Below are 26,913 nucleotides of genomic sequence, written 5' to 3'. Positions count from 1 at the left end.
TGTTTACTGTGGTGCAAAGGCCAAGAGTGTCTTGAAAAACTCCCAGCACACTCTGTGTCTAATCTTCTGATGCTTGGACAAGGACAGGAGCTGCCTGAAAATGGTTTAAATCTTGAAACTCCACTTGTCCTTTACAGTGAAACTGAGCAACTTCAGTTTACAGTCCAATGCCGTGCATAGGGAGATAAACTCAATGCAACTGTACACAGTACGCAGCACATCCTACTGGCCACACTGGGCCTTTGATGGCTCCACTAAGTTAGCTGCTTCAGTAGGTTGTATGAAGGAACAACGTATGCTTCAACAACGCATGTCTCAACCATGATCTCTACCCCACATCTTTACCATGCATGCCTTTACCACGCATGCCTTTACAACGAATTTCATTGTAATGGCATGATTGGTAAAGGCATACGTGGTAAAGATCACACCCCAGCCATCCTGCCCTGAGCCCTAAAAACAGACCCACAGAACTGCAATCCCCCATCCCTAAACACTACCCTGCCCTGAACACTAAAACCAGACCCTAGCCCTGCAATGCACCCCACCCCAGTCAAAGAAACAACCCCAACCCTCGACCCCCACTATGAGCTCTAAAATAGCCCCAGGCCAAAAAACTACCCTGACCCCTGCCCCCCACCCTGAGTCCTAAAATGTCCCCCAGCCCTGAAAACTCCCACCGCCCTGAGCCTTAACACTACCCCTTCGCCCCATGAAAACTACTCTCCACTGAAAACTACCCCCCAGACCTACTTACCAAGCAACGTCCCGATCCTTCCACTCCTGGTATCCTGTTCCTCTCCCCACCCATCCTGTGTCTGCCTTAACCAAGCATGTGCAGGGCTCAGGCATATGCGTGGTTCAGGCCACGGTAACTGTGTTTACTGGCCTCCACGGAGTGAAGGGGCCACTTGTGATGAGGGCATTAGACAACAAGCATTGGCATAGCCAATAGGTCTCGCCTTTGGGATCTTATAAGTGTTTAGTTATTCAGCACAATATCCTTGGTGCAACAACATCAACTGTTGCATGGCTAAACACTTATAAGGTCCCAAAGTTGAGACCTATTGGCTATGCCAATGCTTGTTAGAATTGTTTTCGAGTATGCTCATGAAATACAAAAATTTGCCATGTATATCAGAACACTGATGGTTTATTTTTACATCACAGAATCCCCTGACGAAGGGCACATTGCCCGAAATGCATTGGGTGAATACGTGTAAGGTTACCTAGGATGTGAAATGGATTCAAACGCGCGCAGTAGAAACATCCAGCACAGACGACATTGCAGGCTCAGGCTGCCTCTGCCAGTCATTTTTAATTGTTGTATATTTGCACGCTATTATTTTAAAATCGGAATTGTACCATTTTAAAACTGAATCGCTCATACCTGTACTTCGGTGTCCCCCTGGTCCCCCTGGTCCGCCGCGGCCTGTGCCGTTTGAGCGGAGGGGTCAAACACCATCTTTCTAGGCGCCCTCACTTCCTGGATCTATCAGGGGTAGCTCTCTAGCTTCGTTCTCACACTGCTGCGGTCCCGCCCACTTTCACGTCATTAACCAGTGCGCCGAGCGGACGTGCGCAGCGCCGCGCTGGCGGCACTCCGAAGACAAGCCCGTCTGCGCCCGTCCGCTCTCGACCGATACCAGATGCCAGGTACCCTGTTCTTTTTATTTTTTATCTATAGCTCCATATTCCCCCTGGGTTTGCCTCTCTAATGGGCATCTTACAATATACAAACCAGGTGCTTCACTCCATAAACATAGCCGGCAATACTAACAAAACACCTCAGTTACCCAGTAACCGCACCAGGAGTAACGCAAACAAAGCCAAACGTGTAAAATATCATAACTGCACAATCGTTCCCCAACCTCAGACAAACCTTACATGCATGTACTGCAATGCGAGATCGCTACCCAAACACGCTTTAGAAATCTGGTCGCTCGTTGACTCGGACAATCCAGATATATTATTCATCACGGAGACCTGGCTGCAAGAGTCGTCCACCCCAGATATAGCTATTGCCTCTTAACTATAAATTATATAGGCTTGACCGACATGGTACAAAAAAAGGAGGGGGCATTGCCATCATATATAAATCCACCACCAAGCTCCATTCCCATGACTCCTACCTAGAGACTTGGGGTGAATTGTGCATTGTTACCCGACCCTCGGAAATAATGAGTCGTGGAAAGTGGCCCTCATTTACAGACCTCCAGTAGTAAAAACCAACTTTGTAAGCAAGCTTGTAGAAGCTATTGCTCCCTACTCCCTGGTCACAGGGAATTTCCTGCTATTAGGGGATTTTAACTATCATATGGAACAAATTTGCGACCCCCATACCATAGATCTAGTCACCAATCTGACTTCTCTAGGACTTGGTTTATTACCGACCGGCCCTACGCACAATGCTGGTCATACACTTGATCTCATATGTACTAACTCGACCAAAGTAGAAATCAATCAGATTTCTCCTGTGCCTTGGACGGATCACTTCGTAATAACATTCTCTATCACCGGTCTCTGCATTGAACCCCATAAAATCAACCCAAGAAAAGCTGAGCAGACCATGGAACAAAATCACCCTGAATTCCTTTGCCACCCATTTTTCCTCTCCCATCATCACTAGTAATACCAACCCTAACAGTGCAGCGACCGATCTTGACACCGCCATCTCCCTAGCGCTAGACTCTATAGCCCCAGCGTCAAACCAAAGACGCAAATGATAAGCATCTCTATAAAGCAGCGCACAGGTCCTACATGAAAGAAATTGCCATGGCCAAAAAAGTATATTTAGGAAATAGGATTTCCCAAGCAGCTAACTCTCAGAGAGAGCTATATAAAATAGTAAAAGAGTTCACCAATCCATCTGCCTGTCAGCAACCACCCAATGAGTCAAAAGAATGGGTTGACTCTGTAGCCTTGTATTTCCATGAAAAAATTAATGACATTCACAAACTTTTTCCCCAAGTTTCCCCCCTGTCACAGTCCATCCCGCCACCCATCAACTGCCACAAGGACCCAATTAACCATATCAACAATCTTAGGGAATTTCCAACCTGCTCTGAAATGGAGGTGGAGTCAACCCTGTACAAAATGAAGTCAGGAGCCCCGGGAGATCCAGCCTCCCCTCACATCCTAGCAAAAATTGCCCCTGTCTTGGTCTCCGACCTAACTAAAGTTCTCAATCAGTCCCTCCTGCATTCTTCTGTCCCCCTGCAATGGAAGGCGGCGATAATAAGGCCAATCCTAAAAAAAACAACAGCCGATACAAAATTACTCTCAAACTACCGACCCATCTCCCTTCTGCCTCTATTTGGCAAAGTCATGGAATCTCTAATAAATAAGCAACTTATTACCCACCTGGAGTCTAACAGGCTTTTGGATCCATCACAGTCGGGGTTCAGGGCATTCCATAGCACCGAAACTGCCTTGCTCGAGATTGTTGACAATGTCAGAATCACTCTGTATTCCAATCAGTCTGCCATACTTGTCCTACTCGACCTGTCCGCAGCCTTCGACACCATCTCGCATCACATTCTTCTAGAGCGTCTCGCAGAGGCTGGTGTCAAAGGCTCTGCGCTACTATGGATAAAAAAAAGCTACCTTACCGACAGACGGTCTAAGGTCCAAGTAGGCTCCCACTCCTCCAGCTTTTATACCAACGACAAGGGTGTGCCTCAGGGGTCAATTTTGAGCCCTACCCTTCTTAACCTTTATGTCTCCCCCCTTGCAAAGGTTATCCGAGCACACGGTTTCGGAACCGTGTCCTACGCAGATGACACCCAGATACTAATCACAATCAACCAGGATCCAGACGAAATCAAACTGAGGTTTAAAAACTGCATGGTAGACGTACAAAACTGGATGACAGAGAACTTCCTGATGCTGAACGCCAGCAAAACAGAGATTGTGCTCTTTGGAAAGGCCGATAAGATCTGGTCTGCTGAATGGTGGCCAGTCTCCCTCGGTCCCTGCCCCTCCCCTAAATCCTCAGTTAGAAATCTCGGGATGATAATTGATAACAAGCTATCTATGACTGAACATGTCAACAAAGTAGTCCACACCTGCTTCGGCCTTATACGTAGTTTGAGGAAGATCTTTAAATGGATCCCTCTTCCATCTCGCATGCCCATTGTGCAGGGACTCATTGTCAGTCGGATAGACTATGGGAACTCACTATTGTCCTCAACTAACGCCACTCTCCTGGCCCGTTTGCAGGTCCTGCAAAATACTGCTGCAAGACTGGTGCTTAATCTCCCCCCGCGCACCCCATCTCTGCCCTGCCTAAAAACCTTGCACTGGCTCCCAATAAAGAAGCGCATAAAATTTAAGTTATGCTGCCTAGTCCACAAAACCAACAATGGACACGGACCAACATACATACAACAAAAGCTCAAACCTCACAATCCGGTAAGATCTCTCAGATCCTCCAGCAAGTCACTTCTGACGGTCCCCAGGGTACGTACGGTCAGAAATGGCGATAGGGCCTTTAGTAAAACAGCCCCCGAAGCCTGGAACTCCCTGCCCCTCCAGATCAGGACAGAACCTAACCATCTAAGGTTCCATAAGCACTTAAAAACCTGGCTCTTTCTGGCAACAAACCCATAGTCCTGCTCTCTGTATCTGTACTGAGGTATCTGCTAGCGCTCTGAGACCTTGGGGTGATTTATGCCCTCTACAAATTCATTTTACATTACATTACATTATAAAAGGCCTGGATGGGCATTTATGCTGCATTTTAAGTTTGGAATTACGTTGCCTCCATTGTATAAATGAAGATTACCGTTGAATCAAACATGAAGAAAATGCATTATGCTGGTTTACTTGCACTCATGCTGTGTTGATGCGACAGCACATTTGTTTGGCTGTGTTGTTTGTAACTGAGCGTGACGGCGCAACAGTTGAATTTTGGTAAAAGCTCAACTATGCTATTTCTGCTGACCTCAGTCTACATGATAGGTTGAGAGTGGGAGTATTAACTCCACTGGTGCTCTCCCACTTCAGTAGTTAGATCTGGTAAAACTAGCCAGGAGATCTAAGAGATCAGGACTTGTAGAGAAAGGATAATTTAGACAAAGAAATTCATGAGATTAGCACAATCAACCAAAAGGAGACCTATCGATGTATTTACCACCTACGATGGAAAAAAAGAAAATTTGATCAATAAAAAGAGTGAGGGCCTCATTTAGAATTTGATAAAAGTGGGATATCTGCCAATGAGTGGAGGATGTTCCGTCTGACAAAAGCGCCTCTAATGGATCCTGAGAGGTTTTATTGGTGAAAACCTTTGACTAATGACCCATCCATCACTGGGCGCTTGGTAAATGTACAACGTAACATCTGTCCTGTTTAGACTGCCATTACAAAATACTTTTTTCCTATTCAGGCCTGCCAAAAAGATGCTGGTGGCCCCAAGCATAAAACAAAAAATGCCTCTACACACAGAGAAAAAACTCCAAGTCTGTCAGGGCCTCTTCTTTTTTAATTTCCAGCAACAAAACCCAGCTTTGGAAGCTTGCTTTAGAAAAGCATAACACTTTCCTTGCAGAGGCGGCTGACACAGATCAGGGATGGCAGGGGGTCGGGTGGGGGGGGTAAAAGGGTGTAAAAAAAATAATAACTTGCATCCTTATTGTGTCTGTCCTCCGTCCTCGTCTCTCTCCCGGTGGTACAGGAAGCTTCCAGGCTTCCCAAGACGGACGGACAAACATTCATGCGCACTTACATAGTGCACACCACTCTTCGCCTTGCTCTGAGAGTAGAGCAGCCCTGCCGCTCCTCGCAAAGCTGCCACAGCAGGAAATAATAAAATGATAATAACAAGTTGTTATCTTTTTATTTTTTATTTTATTCACACTTCTAGAAAGCAGTGGGGCGACTCTCCTCCGCTTTAGCAGAGGAGCGGCCACTGTACAGTGCTTGTGGGTTAGCAGCAAACAACTTATATTTGCTCATTTAACCCCTTTGCCGTGCCGCGAATTTTGCAGCGTCGCGGGGGCTAGGGGGCAGGCGAGGCGCTTTGGTGCTCATGACGGCACCACGCCGTCATGAGTCACAAGCGGCGTGTGCTCATGACGGCGTGGTGCCGTCATGACTCTGCCCGCTCATTATTTCGCCCGCACAGGCGGGGAATTAGTGTCGCGTAGACAGAGCGGCAGCGGCCTGGCGGCTCCATGCCATCATGAGCACACGGCTACCGTGACTCATGACGGCGTGGAGGCATAATACGCACGCAAGGGGTTAAGAGATTTCTCAAATCAATATATACTCTTATAAAGGATTCCTGGAATATCTATCCAGGATTTCTTTAACAACATATTCTCTAAAATATGTATTTTCGTAGACTTTGCAAACTAAAGTTGCAGGAGCTTTCAGGTATGTTTTCTTCTCCCAAATCAAAGTTTTGAATATTTGGCTGCAGAACCATGTTCGTTTGGTGACATTTTAGTCAATCTGTTGAAAACTGCTGTTTACATTATAGACCGGCTGTCCTATGTATCCTTATGGTGACATTTTAGTCAATCTGTTGAAAACTGCTGTTTACATTGTAGAGCGGCTGTCCTATGTATCTTTAACAAACCAGGATCTAATATCAGTGCCGGGATGAAACATGTCCCCTGCATGGCTCTAGAGAGCATGCTTAACTGCCTCAAGAAATAGATGCCTCCCGTCACGTGATGATGTTGTATGCACTGACCATGGGCGTAGGAAGCGTGGGGGACGCGGGGGATATATCCCCCCCAGATTTTGGAGTGGGGGGGACACGGGGGACAAGGGTGGGGGGGGGACGAGGGAACAAAAGACTTTCCCCTCTGCCTTCTGTTATTCACAGGGCCATTAGCACGCGTAAGTGCTACCTAATGGCCCTGCACTTGACCTGCCTGGAGTCAAAGTCTTTAAAGAGGCCACCCGCCCTCTGCCCTTTGTTATGCTGCATGAAGGCTCTGCCTCTGGGAAGGGCAGAGAAGGAAAAAAACTCTGTCTCTTTTTCTTCATGCCCAGAGAAGGCAAGGACAGTGTCCACTTCTCCTGATCTGCCTCTGGCAGCTTCCCTCCGCCCCCCCTATCTCTCTTTATTCCTCCATCTCTTTCTGTCTCTGTCTCGCTCTTCCTTCAGTTCTGATTTCTAGAGACAGCTCTTAAGTACTCTCTCTTGCCTCCCCTTTTCTTTATTTGTTTCCCTGTGAAATGGATCCAAAAACGAGCAGAACACTTTGGCTGGAAATGTCCTAATTTGCTGACTGTTGTATAATTCCAAAGACAAACCTCAGACCGAGAGAAAAAAATAATTAAATACCTAAAGAAAGCGTCAGAGTGGTCAGCAGACAGGCCAGATTGTTATTTACACCCACACACATTAGCGCCACTTTACAGAGTTTGCCAGTGAAAGCGCTACTTTCTTTTTTTTCTTCTATCTTTGAACAACATTGTTTTTCCAGGGTGGGTAAGTGCACCATTCCTAAAGGGACTGCAATACCTGGTTGATGGGTGGAGTGGAAATGTTTAATATGATCGTTTTCAACTGTTATAATTATTTAGTTTATAAAATGTGTCTCTGTGTCCGAGGATGTGGTCTTTTTTAAACCAAACTGCTTACATTTTGAAAGGATTTAAGCAATGGACATTGAAACGGGTCCCTTCCTAATCCTGTAGCCATGTCCTGAATTTTTCAGGCAAAATCACTTACTGATTTCTGAATAATGAGTTTAAAACTGTTAAGGTAATCATGTTGTTCCTGAATATATTTCACATGCTTTGCTTCTTCTTGAATTCCTTATGAGTGTTTGCTTTTTCCAGGGTGTGATTCATTTTTTTCAGGCAGCATTTTACTGTTGTCTAGTGCATAATTTGGGTTTAGTCACAGCACAATTGAGTTGTAGCTGAAGGCAGTGCAAATTTCTCTCAGTGGGGCAATATGGTGTTCAGTGTGGGAGAGGATGTGGCACTCTGGCCAGAGCTGCTGAATTTGGAACTGGCGCACCATTTTCAGCCTTCATGACCAGTCCACAAGACCGCACTCCTGACAGAGCTGATTCTGATGCTACACCTTAGAAGGCCCAATAGACCTTAGAAACCCTGGTGTCTTAGCATCCGCAGGTGGACCCTAACGGTGGCAAGTGTGAGTTAACCTTGAAGGCCTGTCCACCACAATCCATACTGCATTTCACCTCCAGTCTTGTGAGCAGGCATATGAAGAAGCACACCCTAGATCAACAGTGACACTGAGGTCACAAGGTCCTTGAGGCCAGTCCACCGTACCCATTGGTACCTCCATTGGCCTTTTTCAGCAGTAGTAGTGCAACGGCAATGAAGGATTTGCATGCACACCAAACTTAGGGGGTGATTATAATGGAGGTGGGACCGCCATGTCAGCCCAACAGTGGTGGTCCCACCGCCATCGGTGACTGCATCACCTCCAGCCATATTACAATGGTGGGTGGTTCCCTGGCGGTCGGAAAAACCAACCGCCACGCACCGGACTGGCTCCTTGGGCCCTCCAGTGCGGCGGAGGGGCTCATGGTTCCTTCAATGCTGCTGGTGCCTACCAGGCACCGCACTAGGGATTACGATACATCCTACCTGCCAGCCTATCCATGGCTGTTCACCCGCCATGAAAAAGTTGGCGGAAAGGGACATTGGGTGCTCGTAGCAGGCCCCTTTCTCCCCAGCCCCCAGGCATGGGACCCGGGGGGCATCTAAGATGCCCCCCTTCATATCACTGAACCATGTGGCAGGCACCGTATTGTGCCTGCCACGTAGTGCAGTGATATATGTAACATGTCCGTTTTTACATTGCAGCGGATGATGCAGCCAGCGGCACCTGCTGCAATGTAAAAGATAGGCACTGCAAACGCCATGGTGGCGGTTGCATTGTAATTACTTTCGTGGGACCGCCACCTTCAAGGCCAGCGGTTCCATTCCCTGATTTGATGGCGGACGGACTGAAGTCCGCCTGCCATCGTAATCAGCCCCTAATTTTGCAAACTTCATGGCCTTTGCTTCATGCACAAACACTTTTAACACGTGCAGCCAGCTTTCTTGCCACTGGAGTTATGCAGTAATGCAGGCCAAAATTATGTTGCAGTGTTGACTAAATTATGCAACAATAAAAAGGCTGCAGCGTAATGTGGTGCATTTTATGATACTTTATTATTTTGACATATTTATACATACTAACAGCCTCTGCAAAGCTTTTGCATCATTAGTACCTGTGTAACATACAAATGCGGCAGTGGGAAAGATGACCAGTCAACCTTTTCAAAGGGCCCTACACTTCACAGCAACATAAGTCACATTTCTTTTAGTAGTTTTTGATCCGTTTGAGCTACAAAAATTTTTTGCGTAAAATCGTTAGATTATGCAGCAGATGATGTATCATGTGGCAAATATGATACAGCCATAGTTAAGTTGAAAACATTTTTCCACTTAACTTAATTTTGTTCCAGCATTGTAGTTGATCAATTTGTAAGTACGCCAAACCCAAAAGTCGAGTTTGGGCACAATTTGCATTATAAAATCAGTCCTACAACACAGGGCTACTTTTAAACTGACCTCTGGCTTCAGCAGTGCACACATGCAAACACAGAAAGGGCTGCTGGCCTCTAAACTGCCATGCCCTATTATATTATAGGGACTTAAAGGTAGTTCTAATCCCCCTGCCCTATTATGTACTAAGGCCTTATAGGAGAGGCCATGCCAATCATAGGGGTATCCTAACCCATAGTGCACCCTAGGGTATGTAGGTGTTTTCACAGTATCTTTAAGTGTCTCTTTCAGAATAGCACTGGCCCAGTGCCTGTTCAGACAGAGGCCAGGGTCAGTCAGTCAAGTACCTCCAGTACCAGTCAGCAAAACTTTGGGGAGTGTACAGGGCACAGGATGACTTTGCAACACTAAAGAAGCACAAACTCAGAATTTAAAACATAACACCATGGTTGTGGGGTTCTCTTTATTAACCAGGATTGATTTCTATCCTAATTAATCAATTTTCCAGCATTAGGATAAGGAAAGACTTGGGAAAAATCATAACGTTCTAATCTATACCTTGAAGTTTTCTTGCAGTTCTTTAATTACGGTTTATAGCTCACTGTTCAATGTTAGGATTTTAACTTTTAAACTGCAAATACCAAAAGAATCTCTGTTATGTTATGTTACATAAATTTATAGCGCGCACAGCTATTCATGAGTATCCCGGCGCTGAGCCTGGCGGGGGAGGAGATGGAGTACGAGCAGGAGAACAGAGGAGTTTTCAGTTTCCTCCTGAACACAGCAGGGTCCTGGATAGTGCGTAAAGCAAAAGGAAGGGCGTTCCAGGCAACCGCCGCCTTCACCGTAAAAGAACTGCCCCCTATTCTCTGAAGCTTAAAGCGAGGGGTCAGAGCATAGCAAAGGGACGAGGACCACAAAGGACGTGCAGGAACATAAAAAGAAAAAGAAAAGCGACTCTGTAACTAGAGAGGACCACGATCATGCAGGGCGCGGTGGGCCAAAATTAAGTATTTAAATTTGACTCACTCCAACATGGGGAGCCAGTGAAGAGAGCATAGCTGTTGTCGGATACTGTTTCTAGCCGGGATGCCCAACAAAAGTCTGGCTTCTGTATTTTGAACCACCTGCAGTTTTTTCAGCAGGTACCCAGAAACACCAGCATAGAGGGCATTCGCATAGTCCAACCTAGACAGGATCAGAGCACAGGCAACGCAACAGCTTTCCTCGCTGCTAGAGGGAGGAGTGGGAAAAATCTTCTGAGGGTTTTAAGCAGGCCAAAACAATATGCAGCCAGCTTGTTGATGTGTGTTGAGAAGGAAAGATGTTCATCAAACCAAACCCCCAAGTTTTTTGCTGCATTCCCTGATGAGGCGGGTGAAGGAAACTCAGGAGGCCAGAGCTGCTCTCTAAAATTAAGGGGAAATTTGCCAAAGAGCAGAACCTCAGATTTTTCTACATTACATTTAAGCTGCACCTCAGCCAGCCATTTAAAAATCGAGGACAGACAGTGTTGAACTGGTAATACCGTGTCCGCCTCTTTGTCCCAGGTAAAAAGCAGCTGGGTATCATCTGCATATGCCATCACCTTACCCCCCAACTCCTCTGCCAAAGAGACCAGAGGGGTCACATAGATGTTAAAAAGAAGGGAGGAACCATGTGGAACACCGGTTGTTACCGGTTGAGGGGAGGAGGAGGATGGTGGGATCCAGATCTGCTCGGCACGCCCATCCAGAAATGACGTAAACCAGTCCCACACGAAGCCTGACAGACCGATCTTAGCCAGACATGAGAGAAGAAGAACGGGTGCCGCAGCGCCGTTCGGGGCTGGTGCTGGACCTTCGAGGGAGCCTTTGGAGGGTTTTTATTTTCTGTCTCTGCTGCAACCGGACTTCTAGGGGCGGAGGGAGACCCACGAACTCTGCCAATTTCTCCCGCCCTAGCGCTTTGATGGTAGGCGCTTTGAAAACTACACTTACCAGGATTCCCTGTGCCCCCGCTCACCTGGCTGATTGACACGCCCACAGCCTAGGCACACAAAGACTGCTCGCCGCAGCGCCGTTCGGGGCTGGTGCTGAACCTTCGAGGGAGCCTTTGGAGGGTTTTTATTTTTTGTCTCTGCTGCAACCGGACTTCTAGGGGCGGAGGGAGACCCACGAACTCTGCCAATTTCTCCCGCCCTAGCTCTTTGATGGTAGGCGCTTTGAAAACTACACTTACCAGGATTCCCTGTGCCCCCGCTCACCTGGCTGATTGACACGCCCACAGCCTAGGCGCACAAAGACTGCTCGCCGCAGCGCTGTTCGGGGCTGGTGCTGAACCTTCGAGGGAGCCTTTGGAGGGTTTTTATTTTCTGTCTCTGCTGCAACCGGACTTCTAGGGGCGGAGGGAGACCCACGAACTCTGCCAATTTCTCCCGCCCTAGCGCTTTGATGGTAGGCGCTTTGAAAACTACACTTACCAGGATTCCCTGTGCCCCCGCTCACCTGGCTGATTGACACGCCCACAGCCTAGGCGCACAAAGACTGCTCGCCGCACCCGCTGCCGCGGGTGCCGCAGCGCCGTTCGGGGCTGGTGCTGAACCTTCGAGGGAGCCTTTGGAGGGTTTTTATTTTTTGTCTCTGCTGCAACCGGACTTCTAGGGGCGGAGGGAGACCCACGAACTCTGCCAATTTCTCCCGCCCTAGCGCTTTGATGGTAGGCGCTTTGAAAACTACACTTACCAGGATTCCCTGTGCCCCCGCTCACCTGGCTGATTGACACGCCCATAGCCTAGGCGTGTTTTAACCCGCCCATAATCCCCGCAGCGCGGGAGCGCGCGGGAGTGCGCCGGGCTAAGCCCGGGCAAAGGGCGGGCCCTCTGTTGCCCTCCGAGGCACGAGGAGGACGGGACGGGCCACCACCCCTGGCACCATCATAGGAGAAGCTACAGTCAGGTACTATCCTTTCAACTCCTATCATTTTGAACTGTCTACTCTTGTCTCTGGGATCCTGTCTTCCAACCATTATGTCCATCTGGGAAGAGCTGAACGCCCTGTGTGGCACAAACTATATCCCGGATGCATCAACCCCCCCCATAGTGGCCAGAGTCACTGATCAAGAAATTTGCACTCCCCAGGCATCCCCCGATACAACCCTCTCTCTATCTAATAACTGCTGCCCCTCCTCACCTGGCCCCAAGCCAGCGTCATTAACGTTGGATAAGGCTGAGACTCGACCAAATGACTGCATCCCCCCTACAATCGAACCTTCTGACCCAAATCGAGCGACTGCTAAATACTGCTCTATCCCCACTGGTAGCAAAAATTAATGATTTGGGGACAGACTGTCCAGGATCGAAAAAATTGTAATACGGTCATATCCACTAACTGGAAACACTGTTATACCAACACGCTCTACTAACACCCAGGAAAGGGCTATGAACAATGCTCAAACTTGTGACTCCCCTGTTACATCACCCATTCAAAGTGGTCGCAATGATACTCTTAATCCCGAACATCTCCCACATAGAGCTCCTATGATCTCACTAGAAAGAAGGCATCGTATTGATTTACCCCCCGAAGCCGCCCCATACGTCACCGTTCTCTCTGGGGTCCCTGTACTCAGCCCGGCCAAACGTGAACCACACCAGGACCTACTGAACAAAGCCATCTTTTGGCTTAAAAACAATAGACCATTACCATCCGCGCTAGACGGCGGGATACTGAGCGTCAGAAGGGTGGGGTGGCTTGGTCATCTGCCCAAAAATGTTCCGGGGGATTTGATTTTAATTAAATTTAAACACAGGAACATTGCCCCCTATCTGCGATCTACCCAGCCCAAACTTGGAGATGGCTCCATCTGTATTTGGGACCTGCATGACTTTTATCCTGGTCCACGAGCACCGAATCACCATAACACCGGATGAAAAAGGGGGATTCTGTGCATCTTGGGTTATTATTTTGAATCGTTGATTTGCTAAACTATCTTAGTTGGGTTTAAAACTATTTTTCTTTTTAATTATGTAATCTTTCGGAGGCCAGGTCTAGCATGAATCACTACTTAGACTTATGCCCAGAGCCTCTAAAGATGATCTTAGCTGGGGCGTGTACTTCTATCCAAGAAATATATAAATAGAGAAAAAGAAGTAAATCCTTTTTATAACCAGTAATTGAATGTTCTCCTATTGACAGCTGTTTTATCTGATTCATTTTATTTGTATTTTTGTAATTGCTTTTATGACTTAAATCTGTCGAATAAAGCCGTTGAAATGAGAGAAGAAGAACGTGTGGGACCGTGTCGAACGCCGCCGAGAGGTCAAGCAAAATTAATGCTGCTCTCCCACCGGCGTCAAAGCACTCCCGTATGGCTTCAGCCACCTCCACCAGCACAGTTTGTGCTGTGGGATGCCCTGAACCCTGATTGTGCAGGGTGCAGAAGCAACTCCCTTTCCACAAAGCCTGTCAACAGCTTATTGACCACCTTCTCACACACCTTCGCCACAGCAGGGAGGAGGGAGATAGGTCGGTAATTCCCTGGGCAAAGGGGGTCCAACAACGGCTTTTTTTTAGAAAAGGAAGGATCTTAGGGGCACATGCATCAATATTGCATTTTGCGATTCCTTAATTGCGAAAAATAAGGAATCGCAATTAAGCAATTGCAAACTGCAATGCATCAAGAAATCGCTATAAAATTAGCGATTTCTTAAAATTCCTTAATTGCGATTCTCTAATTGAGATTCGCAATTAAGGAATACCTCCCCATCCATTCCTATGGGCCTAGAGGCCCATAGGAATGAATGGAAAGACATTCTTAATTTGCAATTCACCATTAGAAATTCGCAAATTAAGAATGCAATTTCAAGGGTGCAGGGGTGTCCACAGGACACCCTGTTGCACCCCTGAAATCTGCTTAGAAGTACATTTTGCACCACACTCGCATGCCCCAAGGGCATGTGTGTGTTTAAAATGGAACTTTGAAAAATGCACTTTAGTGCATTTTTCAAAGTTTTCGCAAATTACCATGAAGGTCAACTTCATTGTAATTTGCTCCCCTTATTTGCAAAATCGCAAATTTTTAGAGTTTGATGCATTGCATTTAAGGAATCTCAATTTGAGATTCCTTAAATACAATCGCAATTTAAGATATCACAATTTTGCGATTTCTTAAATTGCGAAAATTACAAAAATGTTAAATCATCCCAAAAATGGGAATTGCATTCGCAAACGGCCGAATTTTGTGATTCGCACCATTTGCGAATGCAATTTCCTTTGATGCATGTACCCCTTGGCCTCCTTCCAAGCCCGCAGGACCACCCCTTTCTGAAGAGACAGATTGATAATGGTATTAACCTCAGAGTTGATAACCTCGGCAACTGCTGCCAGTGTCCTCGCTGGGCAGGGATCGGATGGTAAGCCTGATTTCAGAACCTTCAAAATTCTATGACACACCAATGGGTCCACTGTGCTGAATACGGACCAGGTGGGGGCTAGACCAGCAGATGACATTCTAAAGGTATCTCCATAGTGCTATTGCGAGGAATAAATGCTGCTTGGATAGCCTGAATCTTATACCTAAAACAGCAGGAAAGGGTGTTGCACCAAGAAGGTGAAGATAGCGACACACTTGCTTGAGCCATCGGGGACGTGAAGCTCTGAACAACAGCAGTAACTCACTGACCTATTTACATGATATGCATTTTGTGATCTGCGTGGTACACGTTCTTTGCGCATGCATATTACCCCACTGTGGCTACCTTACCAAGAGTCAAAACTTCCACTAGACAAACCTCTGATCTCTCTCAATAAAGAACATTAATCACCAAAGTTATCTTCAAATTTTTATTGTTGCCTGAAAATTGCTGGAGATCAGGAATGCTGCAGCAGGTACTTTTCAAACCATAATGCGCTTGCAAACACGACGCCCCCACCCTAAGTCAGCGACCTTTGTTTGCTTGGTGCATGAAGATGCAAGATTCATATACATGTTTTTTTAACATTTGGTCCGATTACTATATGACTGTAAATAACAATAAAGCATACATGCAAACTGTGACATGCCTGCTGTTCTCAATATTTCACTTTGAAAGTATGCAATTGCATTTGTTTAACGGGCAGTGATTTGTATAGGGTCACTGGGAAGTCCACAAGGTTGTCCCTGTCCCCCCCAGAATTTTAGTGTCTCCTACGCCCCTGGCACTGACTGCATATCAGAGAACGTGGTAAATCTGAAACAAACAAAATCTATTTGTTGTATTTCAGATGTGTAACATCTAGGCTCATGGCGGCCCTGGGCAGGGAGCGTAGGTAGGGGGCCCCGGAAGAGGGGGTCCGGGCAGGGCGGAGCCCCCCGGTGCTCAGGAACCAGGAGGACACAGACGCGGAGGCCAGTGAAGAGGGGGTGGACCGGGGTCAGGGTGTTTGGAAGTGGAACAGAGCATGTAGCCGCCAAATCCCTGCCAGGGGCCGCCACCCAAATATGTATCCATCCTCAGAGGATTATTATATTAAGGATCTATATTGGCGTGGAGTACTCTGGGGTTTAGTGGCCCAGTGCAGGTGCACAACTTGCACATGCCTAAGGCCGCCCCTGTGTGTCAATACATCTGTTCAGTGCAAAATTTTCTTTTCCAAGCTTCTTACAAAGCGCCCCGGTTAATGTTGCCAAAAATTCGCGTTACATATATTTCTTTTCTATCCTCAGGTGTCAAAAGACGACCGAAGTGACATTGAGACCAGTTCAGATGAGGAAGGCACAGTGCGTCACAAGAGCCCGCACAGCACCACTACCAACGGCACGAGCGGCGGCGCCGCCAGTGGGACAAACGGCTACCTCACAGGCGCCACGTGCTCGGAAGAACATTAGCCCTCCAGTCGCACCACGAGACAGAACAAAACAGACTGTTTCCTGCTGGAAGTTCGTAATAAATTGTGAATGCGGTTTCTACATACAGTATATCTCAGCATCGGAAAAGAACACGACGATTATCAAAGCTTTCTGATCGCGCACTGCCATATTTTCTGTTTGTGAATGAGGATTTTGCCGTTCTATTATCCGTGGGCATGCTCTATGTGTATGTAAATGGCATAACGGGAACAGTATTTTCAGGTGCACTGTCTTTGAATATTATTTATTTTTAATATGTTTTTATAGAAGCGACAAAAGGCAAGTAAACCACTTTGGTTCGCCCTGCTTACTTTCATTGATGGAAGTATTTAATACCCGTCCATCCGTGCCTAATTCAGGAGAGCAAAATATGTGCAAATCGGCGTTAATTGGACCTACACATACACCGTAGTTTAGAACAGACGGTGTAGCGCTGTTTCAAAGGCAAATTATCAATAACTTCTCATCGTCTCAATATATCCGTGGCATGAATTGGCAGTCAAACAACTTTTAGGCATAATCTCTATCCAAACACTTACTGTGAGTGACAGAAGAAAGCTTTGGTATTTTCATACAGAAGTGAGAAAACCAGTAATAGTATAAAATGAGGCCATCTTATCGCAGTTACTGAAAATTTGCATCACAAAATTGCAAATACTGAATGATGTGCCAACATGGACATTGACCTCCCCGAACGTTACTGTGAGGTTATATCAAATGCGAGTGCTTTCAAGGGCTGAGATATTGAATTATTCTTCGTGAGTGTAGCTATACTCATACTTGACGTACTCTTTTGGGGGTGTTTTTTTTTTTTACTATCACAGGAAATGTAATATAATAGTATTTAGATGGTGCATAATTATGCCAATCTCCTCAATGCCTGTGCATTTGCATAAACACCACAGACCGAATTATTATTCCACTCAAGCTGCACCGTAGGGGTGAGTTGCCAGGTGCAAAACACAAACCCTGTTAGTGCAGTTGCCACTGCTGTGTTACATTATGTGTATGTGCACCTACACCTTCACGTTAGATGACAGACCAGAATCCCTCCTCTATAGCTGAGCTCCCTTTAGAGGGACCTGAAATGCCCCTGGGATGTATCACCTTCTCTAACGAGGACCCTCAACGGGACAAAAATATATGACTTGCTATAGGTGTCTGACATTCAATACACCAATTGAGGCCTGGTGACCCATCAACCTGTGTGCATTAATCTGTACTGGAAACGTGAATGGCTAGCATTTCTGACAACTTGAGAAGGAACAGCCCAGGGCTGGCTTTAGCGCTGGTGGCGCCCGGTGCAATGATCATCTTTGGTGCCCCCACGCCCTATGACTGCCTCCTTGGATTCTCTCACCACCATCAGGCAAAAGTGCCACTCATCTCTCCAATCACAAGTTATTGCTAAAAACAGACCCCCCCCCCCGAGTTCAGCACTCCCTCCACAGGTCCGCGCCCAGTGTGACCAGTCGCACTACCCTAAAGCCAGTCCTGGAACATCCCCTTATCAACGCGTTTTACCGCAAACAGACTTACATTTACTTATAGTATCATATAAAACTGAGTGCCATGGCCACACACTATGAGGACCCTTGATGAAGTGGGTGGAGCATCTGCACTAAGCCCACCTCTTGGATTCTGCATATGTGTGTTTTTATTGTGGGGGCGATCAGGCCTATCTGAAATTGCTCTTCTATTGAATAAGAGCAAATAATACTGCTCCTTCACATTAAACGATCCAGTGAGAGGTGTTGACATATTGCTCATGCACCGCGTGGAAAAGTGCATTGTAAGTGTTAAGTAGAATAGCAGTGGATTTAAAAATAGCATTTAGGTGGGCACTTTCCCAATGTACTGTTTCGAAATTATAATTTAACGTTTCAAGAAGTTTTCTCATGCTCCTCAATTAATGGTTTGAATAATTTAGTTTTGTGGGTAATATCTTTAGCGCCGTTTTGAAGTCTAAATTGGTGATTCAATTAAATATAATCAGTTGAGTTTTAGTGCAGGATAACTACTTACATATGTATGAAGGCAATGTACAAAAGTATTACAATAATGCACTATTCTCTTTTCATCTAGATGTATCTGAGTTTTTTGCTTGGTGTAACTATCTTCTTCAACAGGAATTCTACGTGAATGTGAATATTTGTTTTGCAAACTGGAAAAATGACAAGAGAACCCAAGAGCGAGTGCAACATAATTATTTCTACACACTTTATTTAGTTTCTTTCTTGCAGATGACCTTACAAAAAGTAGTGCATTCTTCTGTTGCTTGATAAATGGAGGGTGAATTGGTAATTTGTTCTATAAGATTGCATTGTTTTCACCAGTCAATGTTTTAATCCAATTAATTTATTGGCAGGGATAGCTCATACACCTTTTTAACTAAGCTCTAGATCCATCTACCAAATGAAAGGAAACCTCTACTGCTGAACATTGTTCCCCAGTCTTAAATTGAATGATGATGACCCGGATAATTTTCATAAAGCCTGGAAAAACTTAACATGAGTTTCCAACATGGCCTAGTCCTCTTAGCCAATTGTGATCAAACTTTGAAATGCTAGCCAACATCGTTGGAGTACAAAAACAGTCAAAGTCCTTATTCTTGCGGAAATTGTTAATTGTGATTTTCAAAAAGACACCAAGCACCTGGGAAAGACTTGACTGCAACCCTACTTGACTGCAAACAATATATATTTCCCCTGATTCAGAGAATCCTTTATGTCATATCTTAATAGGGACTACTGGAAAATGTACATAGAATTCTTTTTATGAGTTCAATACGAAAGCCACCTTGGTGTCTGTCTTCCCCTTTGTACAGGTTTTCAATAATATGGCTTGATAAGGAGAATGAACTTGGATCAAGGAAATGGTAAGCAAATAGTGACGTCTAATTATAAAACAGCATCCTGAAGGGCTGGATTTTTCGACAAGCTGGATATACAGATGCCTAGTGTCATTCCACAGCTCATCACTTCAAACCCCACAATAGTCAACACTGACTTTGCTTGTAGACGGCAGCAAAAGCAGTGTGTAATTGGAAAATAATTAGGGTAAAATGGAATGGTGGGAGAAGGGATTTCTCCGAGAGCAAAGAAATGTCCCCAATATGTGGAAATATAAGCAGCTGATGTATAATTCCAGCACTGCCTGTTAAGAGCGGGGCTATTCTTACTATAAATGATTTTGTTATTAAGACAGGAACTCACCAGTCAAACATTATTCCTGATTTCATTTTTTAAATCAATTGCATTTTTTAAAAATAATTATGGTTTCAGAAGCAATCATGGAATGTCTGATTGTGTTTAGCTCAGCATACTGTGGCAGTGATCACACCATAATGTTTGGTATTGATTAATAAAGAGTTAGAAAGTCTTACCCTTTGATATTTCAAAAGCTAGTTCTATTACTTTCTTTGGCACCATCATTTTACAGGCGCAATGAACCAGGAAAATGATGTGCTGTGTTTATTCATAACCAGACAATTGTGAAAATGTATTAAAGCTATACAGAACAAAAATCTCCTCACTCCTACTCACTCATTCTCCCTCTGTCTCAAAGACCTTTCTTCTATAAATGCCTTTCTCTCTATTTCCAACCTTCTCTCTCTCACTCTTCCCTTCAATCATAAATAATTCCCTGAAATATTAGTATGAAACCCTTGACAGTTCATTAGGAATGTAAAAAATGGCAAGGAATTTTTCTCAATGTGAACAACCCTATAGAAAAAGAAATAAGTGCTCTAAACATGATTAAAATATTATGTTGAGGTTGAAGAAATGTATCTGTCTCTTAATTTTGCGCAAGTGAAGTATCTGTGCTTGGTATGGTAATGCTTACCCTCAAGAAGAGATTCCAGATGAGGGGGAACACACTCTAGGTCATTGCTTTGCATAGACGCACTTAATAGAGGGATGGCAATTGAAGTGGTTGGATGAACCAAAAGCAAGAAATGTAATGAATAATGGTTGACAAGGGGACGTGGTGATTGACCACTAACATCACAAACATTATGATATGGGTTCTGCAGTAAAAAAAAGTTGACAATTTGCACAAAACCCAGTCCTTGTGAATTTACTTCAAAATCCCGCGCTTTGGAGCATGCTGTCCATGAAGTAGTACAACATGTTAGCTATGCTAGTCTTAGAATTGGTTTGCTGAGCAAAAAACCGTCCATGCACAAAATAAAATACCCTATGTAAACTTCAACAACTGTGCTCTAACAAACGACCGAAATTAAAGAAATGATACATGAAGTGCGAGCCAACAGTGGCGGATGGGTAGTAAGAATAAAGGAATATCCTAAGCGGGGCAGTAAATCAAGGAAAACGAAGCAATTCAAAAGTAAGAAAGACCAGGATTTGGTGGTTGACCGTATTGTTTTCACTTGAATCTCTAGATCAAATCCTTTATCGTGAGAGACAGAGAAATGGGTAAAAAGGGTATATGATGATCTCTGAAAGAAGCCTGCTGCTTGGTAAGTCCTTTTCTCGAAAAGATACTTACACGTTCCTTAGAACAGCGACAACTGCATCTGCCTGGAAGAAAACTAGTAAGGCCAGTAGCATCTAGATGTCTTGCTGTTTTCCTAGCTCTACGTGTGGAAAATATGTTTTATTGTACCCCATGGCCTGGTATCCAATGAGCATCTGCAGCATCAGGGGGAATGATACAGAACTTTGGAAAAAGTTGGGACCTTTTCATCTCTGGAGGATTGGATAAGGTGCTAGATAGACTTACCTTTCTGGTAACCCTGTTTCAGCTCACATAAGATTGAAGTGTCTTTCCCTTGCACAATAACAATCCAAATTCCCACAGGCAAAAGCTATTGGGCGAAACCATGCTACCTCATCCAATCTATTATAGCCTAGGTTGTAGTATAAAGGCTTGAGTGGAGTGTTCTGAGGTAGACCGGTGACGCCTCTCATAAATTTGTGTTGGGCTAAAACTAATAGCGTCAGGTTGTCCTAGCCCCAGAGTTCAGCACCATATAGTACAGAAGCTAAAACATTGGTGTTATAGATCTTCAGAACTGGGTTTATAGGCTTAGTTAATGAGGACTTATGTTCCTTCAGCAATGCACCTGCTAGTTGGTGATGTTTTAAGACCATGGTTTCTATCTGAGGTTTCCAGTTAAGTTTATAAATAATTAAAAACGTCCATTTGGTCAAGATATTTATTATTTAAGGATACCCTCCTTAATAGTCCGATGTTTATGGAGGACCATGACTTTGGTTTTGTTTGTCTTTATCACAAGACCATGGGCATCACAGAATTCTTCAAACCTCGTTAACGTTGTGTCATCTGCAAACATTAGTATGGGTGTTTTAATGCTTGCAAGGGTGGGTGTATCAGTCAGGAAGGTGGTAAAATAGTTGACAACCCCATTGATGAATAGTGGAAATAGTGTTGGAGCCATAACACACCCTTGCCGGACCCCTTTGGATACAGAGAATCGATTTGTAGTGTTACCCTGTTTACCCCATCGGACCTGTGCACAATTCTCCTCATGCAGCCTCACCACAACGGATAATAGTTCTAATGGCATCCCTAAGTCCTTAAGGACCCACCAAAGTTTGTTACAGGGGACCAGGTTGAATGCAGATTTTAAGTCCGCAAAAGAGGAGTAAATGGTACTTCCTGCCATCAATACAACATGCCAGTATATTAATACAAAGCGAAAGACCTGGTCGACCATACTCGCATGGGTGCGGAATCCTGCCTGTAGAGGGAACAGTATATCAAAGTCAACGAGCCATTCCTGGATTCTATTTAGCACCATTTGTCAGGGACTGTCCGGGACTATGTGGGGAACACAGTCAGGGACTTGGGCAAGGACTGGGAACTGGGTAGAAAACTTACACAGGAAGAGGAGTACAGCGCTGCCCAGGATCATACAGGAGTCAAAGGAGAAAAAGGGATCCAAAGGGGAAGCCTGTACAAGTGAACAAGATGGGTAAGACTTAGAAAGGAACGGCACTCAGAAAGCAATTTAGCATTCAGAATAACTACACCCAGGATGAATGTGCAAGACATATATATGAAACAACATTAACAATAAAGGGGGGTGTGGGGTAAAGCACTCAGGAGCTCCAGACGGGAAGACTGAAGCTCAGTAAGTTTCTTACCCACAATTGCTGTTACAGATACTGACTGCAAATACCCACATGTAGGATATGGATACAAAGGCAGGGTCTGTGGAGCTTATACCTATGGTGATGTTATACATGTAACTCAAAGACAATACTCACAGTGAACAAGAAACACCACCTAGGTAGTCAGTTGTGCCCACGGATCCTGGCGATCAAACAGGAACGCGCAAGGCAGTAACAGCAAAGGGGTAGAGCTAAACACAAGCACAATAGAAAAGGAGCTAGCAAGGAGGAGTGCTTAACAGGAAAGGAAGGAAATGACCGGGCAACCTTGGCAGAAAGCAGGTAACAAACATACAAGGTAACAGAAGTAAGACAGCAGAATAGAAAGACAGCAAACAAGAACTGGAAACAAGGAAATGGGAAGTAAGGCAGGGACTGGACACGGATATACAGAAGAGGAGGCTACAAGGGTATACTAGAATAGTGCAGGTTAAGGAATCAAGAAAACAAAGAAGCATAGAAGGCAGTGCTGGGGCAGGAACAAGAAGTGAGGTAAGGCTCGGGAGTCAAGGCAGCCCTGCAGGCAGTGCTGGTTCAGGAACAGGAAAATTACTAGAGCTCAGGAGTCAAGGTAGCACTGCAGGCAGTACTGGTTCAAGGAAACAGGACATAGCTACAGCTCAGGAAACAAGGAGTCAAGAGAGCACTGCAAGCAGTGCAAATCAGGAACAAGAAATAGCTAAGCCCAGGAACAAGAACAAAGAATAACTATAGCTCTGGAACTCAGGAAACAAGGTAGCACTGCAGGCAGTGCTAATTCAGGTACAAGGAATAGCTATAACTCAGGAACTCAGGAAACAAGGTAGCACTGTAGGCAGTGCTAATTCAGGCACAATGATTAGCTATAGCTCAGGAATCAAGGAACAAGGATTAACTATAGCTCAGGAATCAGGAAACAAGGTAGCACTGCAAGCAGTGCTAATTCAGGAGAAGGGAAACTGCTGTAGTTCAGGAACAAGGAATACTAAGGCTCAGGGGTCAGGGTAGCACTGCAGCCAGTGCTAATTCAGGAACAGGGAAAACAGCAGCAGATCAGGAACAAGGCATAATTAAAGCTCAGGAAACAAGAATAGCAAAAGCTCAGGAGCACTGGAAACAAGGATTGGTCTCACCGGTAAACAGCTACAATGACCAACCTTTGCCTGAAGGGAGCTGGGGCTTAAAAGAGCTCACAGTAATCACATGCAGCTGGTGTGAGCAGGCTAGCAGCAGCCAGCCACAGGTGAGCTGAATTCCTCCACCCATCCTTGGCCTGCAGGGGTGGAGACAAAGCAGTGAGCAGGGAATTCTGGGTAATGGAGTTTCAGGCATGAGTAGGCTGGCTTTAAGTCTATGCAGGCTGGCTTTCACAAAACCCGGCATGGATTGGGAATGGATGTCAATTCCCAATAAGTGTCCAAATGCCTGGAAGTCAGGATATGCATAGAGGTGAGTGTCTGGAGGCATATTAGAACACTGGAACGCCCCACAATTCGGCCCCCTGGTGGTGGGCACGAGAGCACAGGGAGCGAATCGTGACACCATTCTTGCAATTATTTTTTGTATAGCATCGATAAGGCTTATTGGTCTGTAGTTGCTGGGGCTTGAACGACCACCTTTTTTATGAATTGGTAACAATTCTGCACCCCTCCAGGAGACGGGAATGGAAGCTCCACTGGCTATAGCGTTCGCTAGCAACCATATATACTCATGCCAGATGACCCAATCATATAGAAACAAATCTGCTGGGATACTGTCAAGGCCTGGGCTCTTCCGCTTATTACTGCACCCAACGCTATTTCGACCTCCCCTATATCAAAGTGCAATGCAACATCATTTGATGGAATTTGAAATGTTTCTTCAGTTTCTCCCTCTTTCTCTACTGCAAATTGCTTAGCAAAATGTAAGACCCACATTTCGGGAGCTACATGATTTTGCGGTGATGGTGGTTGCCCGCCTCTCTCCCATTTAACCAGCTGCCAAAAGTATTAAAGATTTTTCCCTAGGCTGGCCTGATAAAGATCAGCCAGCTCAGTTCATCCCAGTCTTTTTCAGCTTCATGCTTTATAGCTTTGTACTTCTGGCGTGTTACTTTGACAGTGGCAAAATCTGCCTGTTTGATGGCTGCCGCCAATTACTTGTATGCTTCTCTACAAGCCTTGTTATACCAATTTGCTTTTTTTCTTCCTATTTGTTGTGGTGGCTGGGAGGCTTTATAAAATATTTCTTAATTTTACCAAATAGGTCTTCATGGGCCCTAGTTATGTTTTTATTTAACTTGGTCTGGTGGTGATGGTTTGTAACTCTGTCATGGTATTGGTAACATCTGGCCTTATTGCTAGGAGTGTTTGTTTGCTTTCCACTATCTTATTCCATTTTACCCTCCTCATGTCATTACAGAGCAGGGCATTGTTGGTGGTACAGTGCATTGTCGGGGTTGGGAACAGATTAAGTCCTGAAACTTTCATTTTTAATATTAGGGGATTGTGATCGTTTTCTGCTCTCTCCTGAACCTCCATGTTTTTAAGGGAGGCCCAATATTCCAAATTGATGAATATATATATATAGAGTGAATACGGCTCGTGCTCACGCCATTATTAAAGGTATTGGAGCCCAGCTTATCTGAAGGAGTTCGCCCATTTACTGCCCAGAGACCCCTCCCCATACATAATGCTTTGAGTTGTAAAGCTGCCTCCGTCCATCTCTTGATCAGGGGCAGCTCTATAGTAGGGAGGCTCCATTGTACATCTTCTTCGGTAAGTTTGCTATCATCTTGGTCAAGGAGTTCAAAGGTGGTATTGAAGTCCCCTGCAATTACAGCGTCTGGGGTACCAATCGTCCCTTCAAAAAAGACCTCTAAAATGGCTACTGTATCAGTCTTTCACCTGTTATACCTCCAGCGTAAACATTAAGGACTATTATCTTAGCTTGGGTTTATCTGTAAACAAATGGCCATAATATCCAGGCTGTCAATATGGACTTCCCAGATTCTATATCGTAGGACCTGTTTTAACCAAATTGTCAGCCCTCCTGATGGTCTACCTCTCTGCCCTTGGGTTGCTGGTTTGTGAAAGTTAAGATAGCCTGATTGATGTAATGGGTTTAGGGACCATGTTTCCTGAAACTTGTTGTGGATTTCAATTAATTCAAATCAGTCCCTGCACTCTAATTTCGACTGCAACCCCAGTATATTCCAAGAAATGTATGATAACTGAGCTGGTTTTAGGGAAGATGCCGGGTCTGTGCTGCCTATGATTTGGCAAGGGGTAGCATCCTTGCTTTCTTTGTCTGGGTGGAGAGTTAAATGATTGACTAGCCCATTATTGCTTAAATAGGTGGTCAGAAGAATATAGTCACTCGCATTGCTCCAGATCACTAAGATGGGCATATCTATTCTCAAGGGTTACCCCCTACATTGCCTGCAGTGCATGATTCTTCGTCCTTCATTTGCCCCCCGCCCCACATTAAAGCACTTGTTTCTCTTGCCAGCGTTTGGAGGTGCCTATAGGAAAACACATAGGGTAGAGCTCTAATTTGTGTGCCTTTAGGTGGGTCCCAGTGTAGATGGTCTAATAGGGAACTTGATACATGATGGTTATTAAAATGTATAATCACACAATCATCCTCCATTGTTTTCTTGGTCGGTCCCAGCCACTCTACCCTTCTGGCATTATAATTTGGTTGACCAGTTGAACCCCCCTGTTTACCCTCCTAGATGTTTGGTGTGTTAACCAATGCAGGGACTTGTCCATTAATTGGACAGTAGGTTCGGACTGATCCTCCTCTAGATAGGCACATTGCCTAGAATCAGTACTAAAGGGGATGAGGCCCGTGGAAGGTGTAGAGACTCATATGTGTTGGAAGGGCTCCCCATGTTTGGTCGACACTGCCTAGGGCAGAGCTCCCTCCTTCCAACCCCCTGCAATGGCGGTCGTGCATTGGTAGCTGGCCCGTCTGAAAGGATAATAGGATGTGACTGGGAGTTTAAGACTCCTGCTAAGTTCGAGGAATGCACTGTTGGACAGGAAGGTAACAATTGATGGTTGTTACGAGGGGTAGCTACAGTGTTACACGCATTGCTACTCATGCATGGATGGTGCCCCTCAATGTTACCACCCTTTGGACGCCCCCTCCCAGGAAGGCTAAGTTTTGATCAGTTTCCTGAAAGCCCAGTGCTCCTGATAGCTGCGGGCAGCATGTGGGATGGAATTCCATAGTGCGGGGGCCTGAGATTTAAAGGAGCGACCCTCGGCTGTGCGTCAGCAGACCTGTGGGATGCACAGCAGATGGTGATCAGTGGAAAGCAATGGACGCAGGTGGACATAAGGTGTGCAGAGTCCCTGCAGGATTTGGGGGTCCTGGCCATGTACAATCTCATGGTGTGGTGCAGAGGGTTTTAAACTGGACTCCCTGTTTGATT

General features: G+C 45.4%; 1 protein-coding gene across 1 annotated transcript in view; it reads left to right on the top strand.

Moving 5' to 3' along the window:
- Nucleotides 1-20,139, top strand: part of CERS6 (ceramide synthase 6) — an 853,755-nt gene extending 833,616 nt beyond the window's left edge. Inside the window, exon 10 of the mRNA XM_078681623.1 lies at nt 16,171-20,139. Coding sequence (XP_078537749.1) covers nt 16,171-16,332 — 162 coding nt within the window. The 3' untranslated portion in view covers nt 16,333-20,139. The remainder of the gene's footprint in view (nt 1-16,170) is intronic.
- Nucleotides 20,140-26,913: the final 6,774 nt, after the last annotated feature.

This window comes from Lissotriton helveticus, chromosome 3_1 (genome assembly GCF_964261635.1).
Source record: "Lissotriton helveticus chromosome 3_1, aLisHel1.1, whole genome shotgun sequence".
NCBI lineage: Eukaryota > Metazoa > Chordata > Amphibia > Caudata > Salamandridae > Lissotriton > Lissotriton helveticus.
The sequence above is the reverse complement of the archived record's forward strand: the minus strand, read 5'-3'. Positions and strand labels throughout refer to the sequence as shown.